The sequence below is a fragment of the Zalophus californianus genome, chromosome 2, assembly GCF_009762305.2.
Source record: "Zalophus californianus isolate mZalCal1 chromosome 2, mZalCal1.pri.v2, whole genome shotgun sequence".
Taxonomy (NCBI): domain Eukaryota; kingdom Metazoa; phylum Chordata; class Mammalia; order Carnivora; family Otariidae; genus Zalophus; species Zalophus californianus.
The window spans coordinates 44,929,020-44,952,212 of NC_045596.1; the positions used below are offsets into that span (position 1 = coordinate 44,929,020).

At 42.0% G+C, this 23,193-nt stretch overlaps 1 protein-coding gene and 1 long non-coding RNA gene across 5 annotated transcripts in view; one reads left to right on the forward strand and one right to left on the reverse strand.

Moving 5' to 3' along the window:
• Positions 1 to 20,315, reverse strand: part of SPINK2 (serine peptidase inhibitor Kazal type 2) — a 52,837-nt gene extending 32,522 nt beyond the window's left edge. The window contains exons 1-5 of one of the 4 annotated variants that reach the window (XM_027598259.2): positions 20,091 to 20,315; positions 19,410 to 19,497; positions 19,170 to 19,222; positions 11,946 to 12,055; positions 150 to 208 (exon numbers count right to left, since the gene is read on the reverse strand). In XM_027598259.2, coding sequence (XP_027454060.1) covers positions 187 to 208; positions 11,946 to 12,055; positions 19,170 to 19,222; positions 19,410 to 19,497; positions 20,091 to 20,171 — 354 coding nt within the window. In that variant the 5' untranslated portion in view covers positions 20,172 to 20,315 and the 3' untranslated portion in view covers positions 150 to 186. Of the gene's footprint in view, positions 1 to 149; positions 209 to 10,844; positions 11,174 to 11,945; positions 12,056 to 19,169; positions 19,223 to 19,409; positions 19,498 to 20,090 lie in introns of those variants that run through there. The other 3 variants (XM_027598256.2, XM_027598257.2, XM_027598260.2) reach the window with 3 other exon arrangements.
• Positions 20,316 to 20,359: 44 nt separating this feature from the next.
• On the forward strand, positions 20,360 to 22,915 carry LOC113924425. Its single transcript, XR_003520676.1, has 4 exons — positions 20,360 to 20,491; positions 20,848 to 21,040; positions 22,135 to 22,267; positions 22,418 to 22,915. It is a non-coding gene; the product is annotated as an uncharacterized LOC113924425 (long non-coding RNA).
• Positions 22,916 to 23,193: the final 278 nt, after the last annotated feature.

Below are 23,193 nucleotides of genomic sequence, written 5' to 3' on the forward strand. Positions count from 1 at the left end.
GAGCTCCATAACAAACATTCTAGCATTTCCATTCTGTCTGTATCTGGACCTTTAATCTTCAGCTTGGTCCGTGTTGCCAGGCCAATGCAATGTCCATGGCACTTGGTCCCCAGACTTTCACTGTTTTGTTTTTTTGTTTTTGTTTTTTTTGTAATATATATTAGGTTTGGTCACTGTATGAAGTTCTTATTTCCAGTAATAAAATTCACTAAAGTGAGGGTCAAAAGTCAAAACATTTCAAATTGTGGGTGAAAACATACATGAAAGTGTTTAATAAAATATAAAAGACTGTTTTATTTTATTTTATATATATATATATATATATATATATATATATATTTTTAGTAATCTCTACACCCAACATGGGGCTTGAATTTGTGACCCTGAGATCAAGAGTCACATGCTCTTCCAAATGAGCCAGCCAGGCGCCCCTAAAATATAGACTTTGTAAACTGAAAATAGCCAAGCAAATATTATATATTGTGCCTTATCAGAAGTAATGCAAAAGCTCACAAAGGTAGAAGTTTTAATCAGGATGAAGACAACCAGAAGCGGGCAGTGGAGCAGAAAGGCATGGGGAGAAAGGTTAGAAGCTTCCTCATAAACTTGCCCACCACAGAGAAGGGGGTCTCCTAAATTCTCTTAGGCTAGTTCCTGTGTCAGAGCTGTTTGCTCCGGTCAGCTAAGCTTGGTCAACTAATCCTCCTTCTCTGGCATCTTTTCAAATTCCAGCTTTTCCAGATAATCTGAATATGTTTCCCTAACTCCTACTCCAGAGGGGAACTGTTTCTATTTGTCTTTATTTCCCATATTTTCACTTAGATCCTTGACCCCATGTTGATCCCAGCTGGACCATTCGCTTAGTTTTGTTTTGTTTTGTTTTTGTAGAAATGGTATCTTCAAAGAATCAAAGCAAGAGAGTCTTTAATAAGCTGTTTGCAAGTGAAATGTGACTCTCCCAGGCCAGGGGCACCGTGAGAGACACGTCACGACCTAGCTGGTTTCTGGCTGAGCGCCTGAGCTCCTTGCCATTCCCAGGAAGCCACTGCCCCCTTGCGTCTCAGCGCTGGCCAGGCATTACCCCGTGATGCGGAAGAACACTTGGCCAAAAAGTCTGTAAAAGATTATTGGTGGGCTATTTCTGGCTCTTAGATTTGTTGGTTCAAATAAGATTTCCTTTCATCTCATGGCTTTTTAAGTTTAATCATTCTTCCTCCCCATGAATTTTTAAAAGGCATATTTTTTTATAATTATCAAAGTAGTGTGTACTTCTTGAAGAAAAATTCATGTAGAATGATTTAACTTTGTTAACGTTTTGATGTATTTCTTCCGTTTTTTTTTTTTCTTTCTCCATATAAGGAAACCTAATTTTACTTGGGGATAGGAAAAAAAAGCCACAGAACTATGAAATCTAATTTTATCATAAATGTTATGTAAGCATGATCTCTTCTCCACAACAAGAAAATCAACTTTTGAGAATCCTAGAGGACCAAGAAACAGATTGCCCTTTTCTCTCAAAAAATGTAAGACACAAAGGATAGCACTTTAGATCATAGAGCCTTATAAAATTTGCCTATAGTTCCAATCCTGTGAATTACACTGCGGTGAATGCAACTATTAGACACATTAAATTGAATATTATCTCATTTTCAAGAAAAAAACTAAAAATCTCTGCTCTAAAGTTGGCCTGTGGAATTGGGAAATTTGGCAGTCTAAATGATCCAGTGTGATGTATCACATTTCTATTTTTTTTTTAAAGATTTTATTTATTTATTCATGAGAGACAGAGAGAGAGAGAGAGAAGCAGAGGGAGAAACAGGCTCCCAAGGAGCAGGAAGCCCGATGCGGAACTCGATCCCAGGACCTGGGATCATGACCTGAGCCGAAGGCAGACGCCCAACCATCTGAGCCACCCAGGCGCCCCTGTATCACATTTCTAAATGTTGTGCAGATATGTTGCTTCCTCCCCACTTTGGAGAACGTAGAAACAAAGGCTTAGATCTGGGCATGCCAGGAGGAGCTGAGAAGGAGTCCTTTGTTTCTCCAAGTTCCTTTTCTTCTATATTTTAATTGTCGTCTGTACCATCTAGATGTGCATACGATACAACGTAAGTATGAATGTATGGTGTCAGAGAGAGTCTGTGGCTAAGAACTGGAATGGGCTTAGAGGAAATTCAATGTCGCTTTACCTGCTTTATATGATCCTTTATTCTGGGCGCCTGGGTGGCTCAGATGGTTAAGCGTCTGCCTTCAGCTCAGGTTATGATCCCAGGGTCCTGGGATCAAGTCCCGTATCGGGCTCCCTGCTCAGCGGGAAGCCTGCTTCTCCCTCTTCTTCTCTCTCTCTCTCTCTCCCTCTCTCCCCCTCTGTCTCTCATGAATAAATAAAATCTTTAAAAAAAGTGTGCCTCTGTATGATCCTTTATTCTCTTTGGAGATCTTGTGACTAAGAGGCTATTTCGAAAGAGCCCTGGAATAGGAGTTCTCCATTACTTTGACCCGTAGATCATCTTAATTCTACAGGAATAAAGTTCCATAGGCCACCTGTATGTCATACAGTTCCATAGGCCTTCCTGTATGTCACTTAAGAAAAATGTAGATAGGGGCACCTGTGTGGCTCAGTCAGCTGAGCATCCAACTCTTGATCTCAGCTCAGGTCTTGATCTCAGGATTCTGAATTCAAGCCCTGCGTTGGGCTCCATGCCTGGCATGGAGCCTACTTAAAAAAAAAAAAAAAAGGATGTAGACATTTTACCATTTTCAACACAGAAAAGTAAAACTTCCTTCTGTAAATATGACCTATGGGAATTATGTAATTTGGTCTTTTAAATGATCCAGTTAGGGAGCCTGGGTGGCTCAGTTGGTTAAGCGACTGCTTTCGGCCCAGGTCATGATCCTGGAGTCCCGGGATCGAGTCCCACATCAGGCTCCCTGCTCGGCAGGGAGTCTGCTTCTCCCTCTGACCCTCTTCCCTCTCGTGCTCTCTATCTCTCATTCTCTTTCTCTCAAATAAATAAATAAAATCTTTAAAAAAAATAAAAATAAAAAAAATAAATGATCCAGTTATTGGGGATTGCAAATGGTTATTATTATGCACACACACAAAATAATAATGCACAAACCTGAACAACTTTACCAAAAAAGTCTGTTGAATATTAAACTGTTAATTATGATATCTCAAAGTCTCTGATGACTGTTATTACACATTCTCATTTGTTAATATGCTTGTAATCTGTGCTGTTTTTTGTGCTCTGTTTTTTATTTTTTTAAATGATTTCATTTGAGAGAGAGACAGAGATAGTGAGAAAGCAGGAGTGGGGAGGAGAGGGAGAAGCAGGCTCCCCACTGAGCAGGGAGCCCGATGCAGGACTCGATCCCAGGTCCCTGGCATCATGACCTAAGCCGAAGGCAGACGCCCAACCGACTGAGCCACCCAGGCGTCCTGAGGTTCGTAGCTTTAACTGTTCTGGCTTGTGGTTTCTCTTACCTTCTCAGTTAACTGCCTGCACTCAGATAGAGACTGTTCGAATTCCTCATGCCCTAAGGAAATTTGGCAATTGTATTTCTCATCTATCTACTCTAGCTCTCTCGCATCTTTGCCTGCTTCCAAAGTGGGGAGGGAAAATTACAAAGCTGAAAGCTAATGCCAAGCTAGGATTTAGTGATAATTATTATCTTGATCTCCACCTGTCAGACCCAGAGAGATGATGTCATTTTGAGTATTGCTCCTCAGTTTTTTCCATCTGTAAAATGAGAACATTGGACCAGTTATATACCTAAATCTGCCCCAGTTCAAACACTAGGAGTCTGTATTTTATACGTGGGCTCCATACAGAAAAAGTGTTTGATTTAGCCAAGAAAAAAACATTCAGTGTGTTAAAACAACTTTATACCTTAAAAAATAAATAAGAAAAACAAAGTGCTTTCTTTTTTTTTAAGATTTTTTTTTTAAAGATTTTATTTATTCATTTAAGAGAAAGAGAGAGAGCACAAGCAGGGAGGAGGGGCAGAGGGAGAGGGAGAAGCAGGCTCCCCGCTGAGCAGGGAACCCTATGTGGGGCTGGATCCCAGGACCCTGAGATCATGACCTGAGCTGAAGACAGTCGCTTAACCAACTGAGCCACCCAGGTGCCCCAAAACAAAGTGATTTCTTAAAAATAAGTATTATTCAGGAAATATTCCAGTAAGCAAGGATGCAGATCCCCTTATTTCAAGGCTCACCACCTGGGAGAGCTTGCCTCCAGCCCCTAGTGAGAAAGTGGCTTGTCCCTGAAGTTGAATGAGAATGATTAATGTCAAACTGTTCAACCTGCTTTGCTGTCTTTCAGATTCTCCTCTTCAAAATACTCTTGCCATCCTAAATCTGGCTATGGAATGCAGAAGCCAACAGAACAGAACTGACTTTAGCTAGTGAGTCCACAGCACTCTTTAAACACCTACTGTGTGCCAGACTGGGACCATAGTGGAGAACATAGCAAATATGAACTCAAATCTTGTGGAATTTATAGTCTACAGTAGACATCAGAATCTTGGTTTCCAGAACTTTGAGTTGTTCTGCTTTTCAAAGAAACTTTAAAAAGTGATCCTGTAGACTCTGCATGGACGGGGGTATGTTTTATTCATCACTGTATACCCAGTGCTCAGCATGTAATAGATATCCACAAATGTTCACAGCATACATGAGTGGATGATCAGATATAAAGTGGATACTTAATAAAAAACATAAACCAAATTTAAGGCATGCTCCTAGAATTGCTCAAGATTACCTGGGCATTTGATGCTGTTCTCTTTTTCAGAGTAACATAGGAACACAAATGAAATTCCATGTTGGGCAAGAGTCAAAAAGCTTATTTTTCTTGTGCTGTGTGGGTTGTGTGTTTGAATTATCTTGCCCATTTGGGGGGAGGGAAGGAAATTTGGGGAGGTTAGTGGTTTTGTTGTCATTATTTTGTGAGGCCTCCCAAACATTCCTTCTATCAACAGATATGCCCTGTGCTAAGCACTGTCCCAAGCATAGAAGATGCCATGATGAGTAAGCATGATGACTGGCAAGATCTCTATCCTCTGGGAGCTTCTATTCTAGAACTCTCCATAGACTGTTGTACCATTCTTTTCACCGCTTACTGTGGGTGACTATAATTACTACATATCACTTCTATAATCAGAATATTTTTTAAGATGGGAATTACTTAATAAAGGGTGGGTACAAATCTGAATTTGTAATACAACTCTGGGCATATTTGGGGCAGCACTGCTTCTATTTCACAACGATGGCAGTGAAAAGAGACCAGGCACTCCCTTTATCACAAAAAGCACATAAGTAAGTACAACCTTTTCAGAAAGAAATTTTGCAGTCTCTTTCAACATTTTTTTAAGTAGGCTCCACACCCAACATTGGAGCTTGAACTCACAACCCCAAGATCAAGAGTCGCATGCTCTACCAACTGAGCCAGATAGGCATCCCTCTTTCAACTTTTTAAATCTGTCCGTCTTCTAACCAAGTAATTCCAGTCTTATAAGTTTATCCTAAAGATTGCTTGCACAGGAGCGCCTGGGGAGCTCAGATAGTTAAGCGTCTACCTTCGGCTCAGGTCATGATCTCAGGGTCCTGGGATTGAGCCCCTGGGGAGCTCAGATAGTTAAGCGTCTACCTTCGGCTCAGGTCATGATCTCAGGGTCCTGGGATTGAGGAGCGTCGGGCTCCCTGCTCAGCCCTCTCCCACTGCCTCTACGCCTGCTTGTGCTCTGTCTCTTTCTCTCTCTCTCAAATGAATAAAAAAAAAATCTTTAAAAAAAAAAAGATTGCTTGCACAAATAAAGAAGGATACATGGACCAAGATGGTACTGCAACATTATTTGTGATGGTGGGAAATGGCAACCTCAATGTCCATCACTAGGGGATTCCATAAATAAATTCTGGTATGCCCATATAATAGAATACAATGCAGGTCTTTTTTAAATGAAGTAGATCTATATGTAATGACTTGGGAGAATATACATGATATATCGTTATAGGGCCAGGGATAAGTCAAAAAAGCAGGCTGGTTGGTTTTTTTTTTTTTTAATTTTATTTATTTATTTGACAGAGAGAGAACACGAGCAGGGGGAGGGGCAGAGGGAGAAGCAGGCTTCCTGCTGAGCAGGGAGCCCAATGCGGGACTCCATCCCAGGACCCTGGAATCATGACCTGAGCCGAAAGCAGATGCTTAATTGACTGAGCCACCCAGGCATCCCCAGGCTGGTTTTTTTTAAAGATATAGTTTTCTATAAAATAGCCAACATTTCAAGTGTGCTAAGCACCTTACACGTATTATTTACTCCTCACAACAACATTATGAAATAGGTATTGTTATCATCTTCACTTTACAGATGAGGAAACAGAGTTAAATCATAACTTGCTCAATGAATACAGACATGTGACTTTGAGCACATGTGCTTAGTCACTACTATATCCAGGAATCACTTCTCCCTTTAATTAGACTTGTTTAAGTTGGGGGTTTTCCACTTTCGACCAAGAAAATCCTAATAAACAATCCAAATATAGCTCAGTAGAGACTAGATAAATAATAGCACAATAATATAATGGAATACTATGTAGCTTTTAAAAAAAAAGAAACTACGGGGCACCTGCATGGCTGAGCGTCTGCCTTCAGCTCAGGTCATATCTTGGGTCTCGGGGTCCTGAGATCGAGCCCCACATCAGGCTCCCTGCTCAGCAGGGAGTCTGCTTCTCCCTCTCCTCCCTCCCCACCACTCATGCTCACTCTCTTGCTCTCTCAATAGATAAATAAAATCTTAAAAAAAAATAAAAAGAAACTACATATATTAATATAAAAATAAACCTAATATTAGAAAGAAAAGCAAGTTTATAGAAGATATATATAAGTATATATATGTTTTAAGATAATAGACAAAAGTTTTTACAAAAAAGGTTGGAAGTATTAACAGTTAAATGTCATAAAAACAATACTAAAGCAAAATTCTTTTAATACATATTTACACTTGTGAATTTCTTTTGAAATATCATTATTATTGGGCGCCTGGGTGGCTCAGTTGTTAAGCGTCTGCCTTCGGCTCAGGTCATGATCCCAGGGTCCTGGGATCGAGTCCCACATCGGGCTCCCTGCTCCGCGGGAAGCCTGCTTCTCCCTCTTCCACTCCCCCTGCTTGTGTTCCTACTCTCGCTGTGTCTCTCTCTGTCAAATAAATAAATTAAAAAAATCTTAAAAAAAAAAAAAGAAATATCATTATTATTCATTCTTTCTGACTATAAAAGCCTTCCATTTCATTGTAGTAAGAGTGGACAGGAGAAGAATGAGACTAAAACAGAGAGACCCTTTTACTTTACACGCTTCCAAAATGCTTGAATTTATTAGAAGAGTTTATGTGATAACAACCCCACTCAAACTGCTATAAGAAAAAAAAAAAGTGTGTAGGGAGGGAATATTGAATGTGGGCCAGCTCGCAAAATCCAAGGAAAAGCTGGCCAACTAAGCCTAAGCCATGGCAAGGTGGGCAACGGGAGCCCTCAGCCCTAGAACCAGAATATCAACTTTCACCAAGAGCCTCTGGGTCTTTTGTCTCTGCTTCCCTAGGCACGTTGGCCTCATGCCCTCCTACTATAGTCTTTCTCCATGGTGAGGGGTCACGACTTCCGGCAGCTTCCCCGGGCACAGCCTCTCAATCTCACCACCGAGAAGGCAACAGGCTCTTCTCCGAGGATGGACTCTGAATGGTCACAAACCCACTGCAGACCAACCCTGTGAGCAGGGTAGTGGGAATTATGACTGATCGTGACTGGTCACATTTGGACCAGGTGCTCAGCCTTCAGCTTACCTCCAGAGTCGGAGATATGGGAACAGGTAAGAAGGCGGCAGCTCTATTCAGCCAGAAGTTGGGAGTGGAGTGGAAAAGGAGAGGGGAAGACAGAAGCAATGTTTCTTTAGGGCAAAAGGGAGAGGTGCTGGGTACACCAAATGATTAATGTGTACTACACGAGCATAAATTTCTCTCAGAAAAAATTTTTAGGGCGCCTGGGTGGCTCAGTTGGTTAAGCGACTGCCTTCGGCTCAGGTCATGATCCTGGAGTCCCGGGATCAAGTCCCGCATCGGGCTCCCTGCTCAGCAGGGAGTCTGCTTCTCCCTCTGACCCTCTTCCCTCTCGTGCTTCTCTATCTCTCTCTCTCAAATAAATAAATAAAATCTTAAAAAAAAAATTTTTTAGAGCTATTGTCATCTTGTGTATGTGTAAATATATATTTTTTTCAAGTGACAAGGATGTATGTACAACAACGTTCTCTGAAACAGTTTTATAATAATTAGAAGTTGTAAACAACCTATAGTTAACAGCTGTTGATTTTTTTTCCTCTTGGATTGTCCCCTTTCTTCCCTCCAGACACAATGCACCCAATGTCCCATGTCAGCTGAACCAATCCTACACCACCTTACTTCCTGTGACCACAACAACCGGCCTGAAGCGTGGATGTGTAATCTAACAGGAACCAATCAGGGTCTTTGTCCAGGACAGTCATTTTCTTTTCAGGTAGTACTAGTGTTGGGGCTGTGACTCTAGAAGATTTTTTTCACCTGGAGCTGGTAGAAAAGCATTATTTCCTGTCAGGTCAGGAAGTTGCCAAGATAGAATCTGGAACTTCCAATTTTGTCTCTTACACAGGAGGTGAAGCCAGCCTAAGAATGAAGCTGTTTATGCCAAAATAAACAGAGATGAGGGGTGCCTGGGTGGCTCAGTCAGCTGAGGGTCTGCCTTGGGCTCAGGTCATGGTCCCAGGGTTCTGGGATCGAGTCCTTCATCAGGCTCCTTGCTCAGCGGGGAGTCTGTTTCTCCCTCTCCCTCTACCCCTCCACCTCGCTTAAGATCTGTCTCTCTCTCTCTCTCTCTCAAATAAATAAATAAATAAATCTTTTAAAAAATTACAAAAAAGAAAATAAAACAAAACAAAAAACCCAGAGATGAGACATGAGGACATGGGGACTCATGATGCATTAGAGTCCCCAGTTGCCTCTGAGGCAAGTAAATAATAAATCTAGCCTCTGACGCTAACACTACCCCTGCTCTTCTGCAAATAGGACTACATGGGCCAATTAACTCCCTCTTTAGCCTAAGGCTGTTTGAGCTGGGATTCTTCCAGCTTCAACCAAGAGAATCCTAATAAACAACCCGATCTAGATCAATAGAGGCTGGAAAACTTATGGCACAATAATACTATGTAGCTTTTGAAAAGAACAATCTATATTAACATTTAAAAAATCTAATATAAGGAGAAAAGCGAGTTTATAGGACACGAATATGTGTGTATACGTGTGTGTGTGTCTGTGTTTCTGTGTGTCTATATGATTTGATATACACACACATACTTAGGGAGAGTGAAAAGGACACAATGTTCCAAAAGGTTAATACTGGTTACCTCTGGAGGCTTGTATGGGCATGACTTTCACTTTTTAAATATACTTGTGCATTTCTTAATTTTCTAAAGAGCATATACTACTTTTACAAAATGAAAATTTTAAGCCAAAAATAACTACAGAACATGAATTGTAGCCCATGTATGTTATACAACTTTCCGCTTTATTGCTTCTGTTCCATCTAAGAAACAGAGGACTGGGAATTTGGAGACCCAGGCTTCTAGTCCAGACTTTCACTGTGTTCTATAACCTTGGGCAAGGTGGTTTGCCTCTGTGGGCCTCAGTTTCTTTCTAAGAGGGATATTGGAAATAACAGCAGCTACTATTTCAGTGGTTTCTATGTCCAAGCACTGTGCTAAATAGTTTCCTCTCAACAGCTCCCTGAGTTGAGCATTACCCCATTTTCCATATATGAAAACCAAAGCACAAGTGTTGGAATCAGAATTCAAACTCAGGTTTAGCTGATCCCAAAGCCATATTCTTTCCACTACACACTTTCTCAGCCACCTCTTGCCTCGTGGCTCATGCTAGCCACTTTCACTTACAACCCAGGACTTGACCAAAATCTTCCACCTGGAAACATCATTCTAAAGTAATCCCCCGTCACCTTTATCACTGCTAACGTTTTGTTTTGTTTGTTTGGGTTTTTTTTGTAATTTTATTCATTTTTTTGACAAAGAGACACAGCGAGAGAGGGAACACAAGCAGGGGCATTGGATGAGGGAGAAGCCCCGATGCGGGGCTCGATCCCAGGAACCCGGGATCATGACCTGAGCCGAAGGCAGACGCCCAACGACTGAGCCACCCAGGCACCCTATCACTGCTAACATTTATTCTTATGTTGTATCAAACTCGAAAACAGGATGTTGCAACCTCAGTACTACTGATATTTTGGACTGAAAAATTCTTTGTTGTTGGGAGCTGTCCTGGGTGCTGTAGGATGTTGGCAACATCTCTCTGGCATCTACCCACTAGATGTCAGTGGTGCCCACCCTTCAACTATGACATCAGAAATGCCTCCAGACACAGTGCCAGATGTCCCCTGGGGGGGAAATTGCCCCAGAGTTGAGAACCCTGTTCTAAAAGGAGGAAAAAGCCAAGAACCTGCATTAACCCTGATGGGAAACTATTGAAAGAAAACACTGAATCTAGGAAATATTTCTACCCACCTGATTCTGTGACTTTACCAGCTCGCATTACAATATCATGCTCCAAGTATCTCAAGGGTGTGTGCCCTGTGCAGAACACTGTCCCAGGTACCTATACATTAACTATGAAAGATGTGCAGGAAAGGGGAAGGAGAATAAATCTTGCCCTCTCAATAATGACTCCACTTCGCCATTATGAAATTCACCTTTGCCTGAGAGAAGAGCCACCAGGAGCCTGCTGAGTAAGAACAGGTATTCAACAGAGAACAGCACTACTTGAAGACAATGCTGATTTTATTCCAGCTAAATAAAGCAATGCACAAGGCACCTGGGTAATAAGCTTAACTCAAGGGGCAAAAGCCAAGAAACAAGGATTTTTTTGTGTTTGTTTTAATTATCAGTCACTGCACATAGCTCTCTTCCACACCTCCTCTCAGAAAATGTGGGCTAACAAATCCCATGCAAAGGAACATAAGAAAGAGAAAAGGGGAAATGGAATTCATCCAGCATACTGCTGAAGGTGGTTTCTCCGAGTTCTCTTCTATAAACCGCTCCATCAACACAGTCCACTCCGGATTATTTTAATATCATGACCATCTTCCCTGCAAATTGAACAACCATAAAGACACACTTCTTACCCACCATACTGAAACTGTCCCGCTCTTTGTATCAAAAAGACCCATGTCATTACACATTAGATTCCTTCTAAGGGGATGCTGACTTAATCATTTTTAGAGCTAAATCTGGTAAACAGTGAATATGAAAGCCTCAACGCTGCCATTTTTTCCCTGTGAGTGACATGAAGGGCATCAGGTGTAACACATACTACTTAGTATTCTCCTAGGCAGAATTATTAAGACTATGTCCCAACTTATAATGAAGGCTGTACAGGTTACCTGCACATGCCCTCTGAATTTAAAAGAATATTCGAGGGGCACCTGGCAGCCTCAGTCGGTGGAACATACAACTCTTGATCTCAGAGTGGTGAGTTCAAACCCCAAACTGGGTATGGAGCCTACTTAAAAAAATTTTTTTAATAAAAAAATATAGATAAATAAATAAATAAAAGACTATTAGCTATTTCACAGTTTAACTATTAACTATACTCTTAATTTGGGGAAACTGCCCATCCATGGATAGTAACATAACCTGATTATCTGGTCTATAGTTGGTTAATCACAAATGCCATTCTCTAACTTTGACCTGGAAAATGCACTGATGGAGTCTGTCTTTCTAAATGTCAGTCTGAAAACAGATAATGTCACATTTGATTCTGACATCCAAGAAAAGAGATGCTACTTCCTAAGTAATCAAAAATCAAGAAAAGGACTAAAGAAAACTTGACTAGTCTATACCATAAAATTATGATTTTACCTGATTTTCATACACAGAGTACACTCGTTGGGATAAGTGGACATGTCGCTTCCACACACGGGGTTAAAGTCTCTGGGACATCCTGGTAATTTATACTGACTGCAGTTTGGCTAGAAAAGAGAAAGGAGGACAGAAATTACAGAACTAAGACATTCTCATCACTAAATAGCTGAGGGGAAGACAAAGTCCCAAGTCTCCTAGATTTCCTAGAAACATCCTACAAAAATATTTCAATTGTCCACACACAAAATGATTTTACTAATGCAAAAACCAGATGCAACATTGAAGCAATGATTTAATACGTACTATGTAAGAAAAGGACCTCAGTCTGGCTGATTTTTATTTATTATTTTTTATTTTATTTTATTTGTTTAGAAAGGGAGAGGAGATAGGAGGGGGAGAGGGAGAGAGAGAGAAAATCTCAAGCAGACTCCACACCCAGAGCAGTGCCCGATGCAGGACTCGATCTCACGACCCTGAGATCATGACCTGAGCCAAAATCAAAAGTCAGACGCCCAACTGACTGAGCCACCCAAGTGCCCCAGTCTGGCTGATTTTTAAATGAAAGCCCAAGACAGGCCACCATACCCACTTTCCAATCCTCTAGCTTTGTAATTTGCACTCTACTACTATCTCCACATTAATGTTGTTACATTCCACCTTAGTCCCTTGACATAACATCAAAACAAACTCAGGAATCTAATCTTTTATTCTGGACCTTTAAGATACTGGCATGTAACCAACAGCACCCAAAGAAAGCAACAGGTTCATAACTGGACATTCCTTAGGGGTTGTTATGGATTGAATTGTACCCACTCAAAAAGTGATGTTAAAGTCATAACCACCAGTACCTCAGAAAGTGACCTTATTGGACATAGGGTCTTTATATAAGGAATCGAGTTAAAATGAGCTCAGTAGAATGGACCCTAATCCAATATGACTGGTGTCCTTATAAAAAGAGAAAATTTGGACACAGAGTCACAAACAGAGGGAAGATCACGTGAAGGCACAGAGAATGTCATTTACAAGCCAAGGAACCCTTGGGACTACCAGAACCTAGGAGAAAGGCATGGAACAGATTCTCCCCGCCGCCGCCCGCCCCCCCCCCCCCCGGCCCTCAGGAGGAACCAATTCTACCAACACTTTGATGTAGGACTGTTAGCCTCCAGAACCAGGGGACAATCAAGTTCTGCTGTTTAAGCCCCTCAGTTTGTGGTGCTTTATGACAGCAGCCCCAAGAAATTGATGGGGATCATGGCACTCAATCCTGTGATTAGATGGATTTGAGGCCAGACAGATAATATATCTTGCTCATAGCTGCTCATCTCCAGCAGGGCCAAGACTAGACGTGGTCACAGTGATCAGACTACGGTGTGCAGAGTCTCACTTTAAGAAAGGTCAAATATATGGCCCGCTACCTTTCTGTTTTATATACTCACATTTATATATATATATATATACTTGTTTTAGTAAATGGTGATCACTTTTCCTCACTTCAGAATAAAAGAGTCACCCTGTTTTAGCACTGAATAAATGCAATACATGTTTCTATTGATATTATCTGGATTTATAAAGACCTTAAACAGTGCTGGCCAAGGGCCAACCTCTAAAGTACAAGAGGTTTTGTTGACCCTTTCCATCCTCCATTCAGCCCTCATTTTGGAGCCTGATGTGCTCCCCAGGGCTCAGCAAGATGATGCCTTGTAGGGCCGCTCTCACAGGCCACATTGTAGAATGGCAGCACCATGCGCTCCTATTTTAAGTCTTTGTTACTTGCAACCAAATCTAATCCTAACTGATACAAGAGACAGGACCTCTCCTTTGAATGTTTCAACTGCAGCTGACCCTTGAACAACATGGGTTTAAATGTATTTTCTCTTCCTTATGATTTTCTTAATAACATTTTCTTTTCTTTAACTTATAAGAATACAGATAAGGATGTAACACAACAGAAAATGTGTATTAATCAACTCTTTTTTTTTATTTTTTTGTGGAGAAGGAGAGAGAGGGAGGAGTGCAGGAGGGGCAGAGGGAGAGAGAGAATCTTAAGCAGACTCCACACCCAGGTCAGAGCCCAATTCGGGACTTGATCTCATGACCCTGAGATCATGACCTGAGCCGAAATCAAGAATCAGATGATTAACCAACTGAGCCACCCAGGTGTGTCTAATCAACTCTTTATGTTATCAGTAAGGCTTCTGGTGAACAGTAGGCTATGAGCAGTTAAATTTTAGAATCAAAAGTTACACTCAGATTTTTTACTATGGGAGCGGGGATCAGTACTCCCTAACCCCACATTATTCAAGGGTCAACTGTAATTAAGAGTTCTTTGTGCTATCACTACAAAAATGATACCCATAATAAGTCCACACATAATAAGTCCATTATTTCCTGTTTTGGTTTCTTTAAAACAGGATTTCTCAACCATAATTCACATTCTGGACCAGATAATTCTTTGGGTGGGAGGTTATCCTGTGTGTTGTAGGATGTTCTCTACCCACTAGATGCCAGTGTCATCTCCCCACTCATGAGAATCAAAAATAAATGTCTGCTAGAGGGCAAAACTGCCCACCACTGAGAATCACTATTTTAAAATACAGTGAAAATTTAAGGGACACCTGGCTGTCTCCATCGGTAAAGCATGTGACTCTTGATCTTGGAGTTGTAGATTCGAGCCCCACGCTGGGTGTAGAAATTATTTAAAAATAAAATCTTAAATACAGTGAGAATTTAAAACAACATAATATACAATTTTTTTTAATCTTGCCCCAATTATTTATAGTTGTTTCACCTACACCTAAGTCAACAGCAATTTTTTTTAGCAATTTGTCTTTTAGCAAGTCTTTCAAAAGCATTCAATTCAGTCTTCATATAAACTATGACTTTATTTCTTTACACTCATGTTTATGTTGTCCTTACATTTTTGGTTAAAATAAGGCTGGTAACTGCCATAACAGGCTTGTGAACTCACACATTTAGGTATTGGTAGGAATACAACTACACCGATGGGAAGAAGTCTACTGGCATACAAGAGAGTAGGCTATCCATAGCCAGTAAGGGATCACTGTGCTGTGGGGGTTGTTCAGAGAGAAAGGACAGGGTCATCTGTGAGTTGCTTAAGTGGACGGTGTTCAGTGAACGTTTAGTGTTAACAACTAGGCCCGGTGGACCCACAGAGGGCTACCTGTGCACATCACCTCAGAAGCTTGATAAAAACACTGATTTAGTGCCATTTGCAATGACAAGGATGGAGCCAGAGAGCTAAGCAAAAGAAGTCAGAGAAAGACAAATACCATATGATTTCACTCATATGTGGAAATTAAGAAACAAAACAAACAAGCAAAGGGAAAACAAAACTGAGAGGGAGGCAAACCAAGAAACAGACTCAACTATAGAGAACAATCTGATGGTTACCAGAGGGGAGGTGTGTGGTGGGGCGGAATGGGAGAAATAGGTGATGGGGATTAAGGAGAGCATTTGTTGTGATGAGCACCAGGTGATGTATGGAAGTGCTGAGTCACTGTATTGTACACCTGAAAGGAATATTACACTGTAGGTTAACTAACTGGAATTTAAATAAAAACTTTTAAAAAACTTAAAACAAAACAAGAAAACACTGATTTGGGGCCTCATGCCAGACCTACTCAATTAGAATCTCCAGGGTTAGAATCCATGTGTCTAGAGGCCCCTGAATTCTGATTCGGCTAGGACTGGGTTTAGGAACTGCTGTTCCCAAACATCTTGACATCCAGTCCACTTAGACTATGTATGGAACCTAAGGAGAATACACTGAGACACACAATTTGGCACACAATTTCAGGGAACCCCAGCTCTAGACCTTTCTTGCCTCCCCATTTTTAACCAAAACATATCTTGCCTATGCCCACTCTGACTGACTAGATAAACAACTAATCAAAATCAATCTATTTAGCCTGCAGGTCTTAAGGTTTTTTATATTCAGGGGCGCCTGGGTGGCTCAGTTGGTTAAGCGACTGCCTTCGGCTCAGGTCATGATCCTGGAGTCCCGGGATCAAGTCCCGCATCGGGCTCCCTGCTCGGCGGGGAGTCTGCTTCTCCCTCTGACCCTCTTCCCTCTCGTGCTCTCTATCTCTCATTCTCTCTCTCTCAAATAAATAAATAAACTCTTAAAAAAAAAAGGTTTTTTATATTCAACAGAAGTTTTCAAATGCTTTCATCCCAAAGAATGACTAATATATGGATTTTGAGGAGGACTAACAGGCTGGTAAGGAAGTTTTGTTTGTTTTGTTTTGTTTTGTTGTTTAAGCAGAAGACCTTTGATGTCTCTCAGATCCCCAAGGGATCTACCCAGCTGGAAGACAATGTTGGTATTCCAGGCTGTTTCCAGTCTAATTCTCATGATTTCAAAGCTAGCTTTGGCTATCTACCATTTAACTTTATTAAATTCAAGTTACTCACTTCCTGGATTTACTCTGAGCTGAGACATGAGGCTTTATGAACAAATACTTTTCACTGTTATCAATGAGGTCAAATAATTTCATTAATAAATTATGCCCCCACTAACCTTAGTTTTATAATAAAAAATTATATATATATATATATAAAATCATGGTAGACTCCTCAGAGCTTTAGAAGACACTCTCATTCTGGAAGAGGGCCACATCACATTTTTTTTTTAAGATTTTGTATTTATTTATTTATTTATTTGTCAGAGATAGACAAGCAGGGGAAACAGCAGGCAGAGGGAGAAGCAGGCTCCCCACTGAGCAACGACCCCAATATGGTACTCGATCCCAGGACGTCAGGATCATGGCCTAAGCCGAAGGCAGACGCTTAACCAACCGAGCCACCCAGGCATCCCAGTCACATCACATTTTTACTTATTCCTTAGAATCAATTTAATTTTTGTAGAAGGATGTGATATGCTTCTAAGTAATTCTCTGAGCTTTATACTCTGAATCTTTTCTTTTGAAAGGTTCTCAAATCCTTTATCAGATATATTCCCTCATTTGTTTATTCAATAAATGAAAAAGATTTTAAGATAGATGTTAGAGAAGTACAAAGACAAATTGAGTCCTGCCTGTAAGAACTTCAGTGTATAGGGTGCCTGGGTGGCTCAGTTGGTTAAGTGACTGCCTTCGGCTCAGGTCATGATCCTGGAGTCCCAGGATCAAGTCCCACGTTGGGCTCCCTGCTCAGCAGGGAGTCTGCTTCTCCCTCTGACCCTCCCCCCTCTCATGTGCTTTCTCTCTCTCAAATAAATCTTTTTTTTACAAAAGTTCAGTTTATAGTAAGAAAATCAAAAATACACGTGGAAAAAAATAAAATAATTTAAAAAAAAGAAATATACATGGTGGTAGATAGAATTTAGATTAGAGGTTTGAGAGAATGTCTACCTCAAGGAAATAAAGCAGACTAACCAAAGGCACAGTGGTGAGGGAAGTGTTTGACCTGAGAGCAAAGCAGTTTAATTTAAAGGAGCTTCCAACACTCTTTCATAATAAAAACACTCAACGAACTAAGCAGAAAAGAGAACTTCCTCAACCTGATAAAGAACATCTATAAAACCCCCACAGCTAACATTATACTTAATGGTGAAAGACTGAATGCTTTTCCTCCAAATTAGGAATAAGACAAGGATGTCCATATTCATTTGTTCAAGATGGCATAGAATATTCTAGCAAAGACAATTAGGCAATAAAATAAATAAAAGGCAACAGATTGGAAAGGAAGAAAAAAAACTATTTCTGGTTTATATAAAATTTCTCTTTATATAGACAGGTCTGAGGAATACAAAAGGAACTATTACAACCAAAAAACAAGTCCAACAAGGCTGCAGGATACAAGATCAATATACAAAAATCAATTACATTTCTATACACTTGCAGCGAAACATCTGAAAATGAAATTAAGAAAAAAGATCCATTTGTAACAGCATTAAAAAGAATAAAATATTTAGGAATATATTTAACAAAAGAAGTATAAGAATTAAACACCAAAAACTAAAACATTGTTGAAAGAAATTAAAGACCTAAATAAGTGAAAAGGCAACCCATATTCATGGATCAAAAGATTTAACTTTCTTAAGATAGCAATACTCCCTAAATGGTTCTACAGGTTCAATGCAATCCCTAGCAAAAATCCCAACTGCCTTTTTTGCAGCAGAAATTGGCAAATTGATCTTTAAATTCATATGGAAAGGCAAGTCACCCTGAAAAGCCAAGACAATCTTGAAGAAAAAGTTGGAGGATTCACACTTTCTCATTTTGAAACTTACTACAAAGCTACAGTAATTAAAACAGTGTGGCACTAACATCTGAAACTAATATAACACTGTATGTTAACTACTCTGGAATTAAAATAAAAACAAAACAAAACAGGGGCGCTTGGATGGCTCAGTCATTTGAGCATCCAACTCTTGGTTTCGGCTTAGGTCATGATCTCCGAGTTGTGAGATGGAGCCCCACATTGGGCTCCCCACTCAACAGGGAGTCTGCTTTCCCTCTCTCTCTCCGCCTGCCCCTCCCTGCACCATGCCCTCTCTTTCTCTCTAAAATGAATAAATAGGCATGCCTGCGTGGCTCAGTCGGTTAAGTGGTTAAGTGTCTGCCTTCAGTTCAGGTCATGATCCCAGGGTCCTGGGATTGAGTCCCGCATCCAGCTCCTTGCTCAGCAGGGAGCCTGCTTCTCCCTCGGACTGCCGCTTCCCCTGCTCGCATGCTTGCTCTCTTTCTTTCCTTCTCTCTCTCTCTCTGACAAATAAGTAAATAAAATCTTTAAAATGAATAAATCTTAAAAAATAATAAAATAATAAAACAAAAAACAGTGTGGCAGTAGCATAAGAACAGAAGAGCACAAGCTATGGGAAAGCAGTGGAAGGTACAGGCAGAAAGATAAGCTGCAGTAAGGACACTCTGTGAACATTATTATCTAGATAATGTTCATAAAATGTCTAGTACAAGACATAACCATTAGACCAAGGACCTTTTGAATCATCAAAGAAACTATTAAAGGAAACAAAGTGCTGAGGCCTTCAAGGACTGAGCTATTTTCAACCAAAATTTACAATTTTGATCTGCATCAAAAGGTCTGCCTTAGAATCTGATTTCTGAAGAGACAGTCAACAGTTTCAAAAGTGGCAGGTCAAAAAAAAAGAAGTGAGGCCAGACCTGAAAACCAGCCCCAACCCAAACCGTCCGGACTTCACTATATTAGTGGAAACAATACAGGTGGTTTCCTACTTACTGTTCTGTATTCTGAAGGCTGGTCAAAGTCAGAGCTCAAAGAGTCCAAAGAGACTGCAAGAAGAAAACAGACATTAAAGTATATGATTAAAATCAATTCTTATTCATAAGGAGCTTTTAAAATCCAGCTTGTGATTTATCCCGGCCACACCCTCTCCCGTTCTCTCAGATGCCTAGCTTTTTTGATCAGCCCCCATTGCCCAGCCCCACGCCCCCAAAGAAGGGTACTGTTTTCTGGCACCTCTCCTGGCAGACACACAGAAGGAACATTTGGTCCAGGTTCTGTAATTGACCACCCTAGCAGGCTTGCTTGAGAAAGAACTTCGGAGCTATGGAATAAAAGAGAAGGAACTCAATAATTCACGATATTCTCCTCTGTGGCTCAGGGTAACAAACGCAAAACTTAACGTTAGGTGCTACCATTTTAACTCCATTTTCGAGTGGGCGTCAAATCTGGCTGGACTAAAGCCCCTTTCTCATAAGCCTCAGCGTGCCTGACGCGCTTGGCATTCACAAGCCCTATTCCTGTTCATCTCCTGCAGAGGTTCGGTAGGGCCACTGTGTCCATAAAAAACCAACTTCTGATCTTGGGCTCCAGAAAATCTGCTTCAAGGGAGAAAGAGCAGACAGCAGGGTGTCGCTACGAAGGAGCCGAGAGCCAAGGCCAAGCAAGAATGAAAGAGCATCGCTGCCTCCACCGCCAGCCCCCAGCCCTGCACGCCCCGCACGTTCGCGCTCCCTAGACGACCGCAGGCCGCGGGAACCGCCAATAACGGGTGCGCCGAGGGCCGCCAGGGGGCTGGGATCGGGGCGGGGAGGTGGGTAGCCAGGGGGCCAGTCCCACCCTCTGATACTCCTCCGCGCCACCCCCGACCCTGTCCTGGCCGACCAGGCCCGGTGAGCGGTGAGCGGTGAGCGTTACCCGCCAAGTCCCCGGCCAGAAGCAACAGCACCAAGCGCACGGCCAAGAGCGCCATGCTCCCTCTGTGGCCAACCGTCTCATCACCGCCCGCTCCCGCGATGCCCGACAAGCACCGCGCGCCCAGGTCAGACGGGCGACAGGCTGGCTGGGGGGGAGGGAGGAGGGGCTGCGGGGGGAGGGGCCGTTGTTACCCCCCACCTCCCATCTCGCCGAGGATGGGAGTGAGCAATTAAGGGCAAGATCTCTCCCAGCAGCAAACAGGAACCACGTGAGAACCCTGGGGAGCAACTCTGGGGGCTCTGCCAGCCAACCCCTACTTCTTCAGCATCTAGTCCGTCCGAGGCAGTGTTTTGGCGCTCGACTAAACAAAGGAGGTCCCTGCTCTCGGGAAGTTTTCTAGTGTAGGTGTTGGGGATGGGGTGACGCAGGAAACACCAAGTGAATCCACGCAATAATTTCTCAAATTAAGTGCTAGAGAGTGTTGGGAGAAGGGGAAGACTTTGCACGGGGAGGTCAGGAAAAGCTTTTCAGAGGTGGCATTTGAGCTAAAAACTGAAGGGTGAGAGAAAGGAAGCCCGGTGAAGAGGAGAGGCTCAAGGAAAAGCCCGTGCAGAGATCCCGAAGCAGGAACCAGCTCACGGTTTCAGGGGGAGCCCTGGTGAGGGACAGGGAAGGGGGAGGGAGGTGGAAGCCAAGGCCAGTAGCCGGTGTGGTGGTGTAGGCCACGATAAGGAATTTGGACTTGTTCTGGTTGCAGAAGAAAACATCAGCATATCAAAGGTATTTGAGAATCATGGATCCAACGCCCAGTGAGAGAGTATAGCAGAGGTCCAGATCAGAGCCCTGGGACACTCCTGGATGCGGGGGATTGACCCATGTGGAGAAGAAAGCTGTGAAGGAGGAAGAAAACCAGGCTAGAGTCTGGGGTTACGGAACACTGGGGAGGTGATGTGAGTATGTCACTAGCTGCCCTAAGGCTGAGAATTTGGCAGACTGAGCATGGTCATGGGCTTTAGCAAGATGTAGTCACTAATGGCCCTAAGAAGGACTAGTTCAGAGAAGTGATGGGGTCCAGGGCCCAAATGGCAAGGGTTGAAAGGGATGAAGTGAGAAAGTGGAGACAGTCAGTTTAGATAACTCTTGGGAGTTTTGCTATAAAAAGGAAGCCAGATATGGGCAGGAGGTAGCCTACGAGACTTCCAAAATGTCTTCTGAGGGTCACGTTCAAAGCTCTCCAATGTCTTCCCACCTTGCTAGGAGTAAAAACGAAAGTCCTCACTGTGGCCTCTGCTGGTCTCTTACTGTTCCTCCCTGACTCACTCCTCCCAGCTACATTGGCCTCCTTGCTCCCATCCAGGGGCCTTAGCACTTGCTGTTCCCTCTACCTAGATATCTACATAGCTTCTTCTTTCCCTTCCTTCTGTCTCTGTGCAAACAGCCCCATACCAGAAATGCCTTCTCTGACCATAAATAAAAAGTTAGTAGGGGCGCCTGGGTGGCTCAGTTTGTTAAGCATCCGACTTCAGCTCAGGTCATGATCTTGGGATCCTGGGATTGTGCCCCTTCCCCTCAGGTTCTCCAGTTGGTGGGAAGCCTGCTTCTCCCTCTCCCTCTGCCCCTCGACCCGCTTGTGCTCTCTCTCTCTCAAATAAATAAATAAAATCTTTAAAAAAAAAATTAGTACTCCCCCTTCCTATTCCCCTTACTGTCCTTTGTTTTCCCTCCCCCATGGAATTTATCTTGACTTTTTTTTTTTTTAACTTTGTGACACTCTCCACTTGTTTAAGCTCCAAGAGGGGAGTACTTTTTTGGTTCTTTTTTGGTTTACTGGTTTATCTCCAGCACCTAGAAGAGTGCCTCACATGAATCTCAGCAGCTCAACAAGTATTAAATGAATAAGTGAGGGATTCCTAGGGAATCAGGACCTTACCTAAAAGGACGGTCAGAATAAAACAAATCACTAGTGTGCATAAGCAGAATGGCTCTTTGGGTTAAGGAGGAGTTAAACCTTAATTCCTGGGTTTGTATGCATTCATTTTTGCAGCATCGCATAACATGGCTGTGAAGAGTTTTGCAGTTGAAGACTTGGCTCTGCAAGTCACACAAACGAGCTCTGAACCTCAGAGCTTCCACTTCCGCCTTCTCCTCGTAAAATCGTAGTATAATCGTAGACTCTTGTGAGTATGAAATGAGGTAATGTACGTAAATGTGCTGAGACATGGCAGAACTCAATACATTTTAGTCCCTTTCTATTTTCTCCACGATGACTTTTGTCAAGAGGGCAGTTATTCTGTTCCTAGGCAATTGGGCATCTGCTCCTATTTCAGGTCACATCGGCCATTGTGTTGTCACAGAGCCATTGCAGCCTGGAGGCGGCAACATTGTCTATTTCTCCCACTTGCCTATCCCTAGTGCCTAGCACTAGGGCCTGACGGAAGCTCAGTAAATGTTTGCTGAATTAGTGAATCTCTGAAACGTTAAACTGACATCACAACAAGGACATAAACCAAAAAGGGGAAGACATAGGATCCAAGAAACAAGAATTCAAACCCAAGAAAAGTTGTTAGGGTAGATCCTAATCCAATATGACTGGTGTCCTTATAAGAAAAGGAAATTAGGACACAAACGAAACAGAGGGATAACCTTGTGAGGATCCAGAAGACAGCCATCTGCAGTCCAAAGAGCATGGCCTAGAAGAAAGCAAACTTGTCAACACCGTGGTCTTGGACTTCCAGCTTCTGGAACTGCAAGAAAATACATTTCTGTTAGTTAAGCCACTCAGTCTGTGGTACTTTGTTATGGCAGCCCTAGCAAACTAGTATATGAATGTGATAAAAATAAATAAATACATGCATGTATCATTTTGTATTAAAAGATTTCATTTTAAGAAATTAAACAAAAGAAAGCTTATTTTGACAGAAACATACATTAATGCTCTCTAACAATAACTCATATAATATTGGAGAATAATATTGATTTACTGATTTTTTTTTCTCCCTAGACAAGCACCCTTTGAGATGTTCGCTAATTCTGAATACAAATTTTGGTAACTATTCAGCAAATCTTAGTGAGAAGTTTGGAGAAAGAAATAATTTTGCTAAAG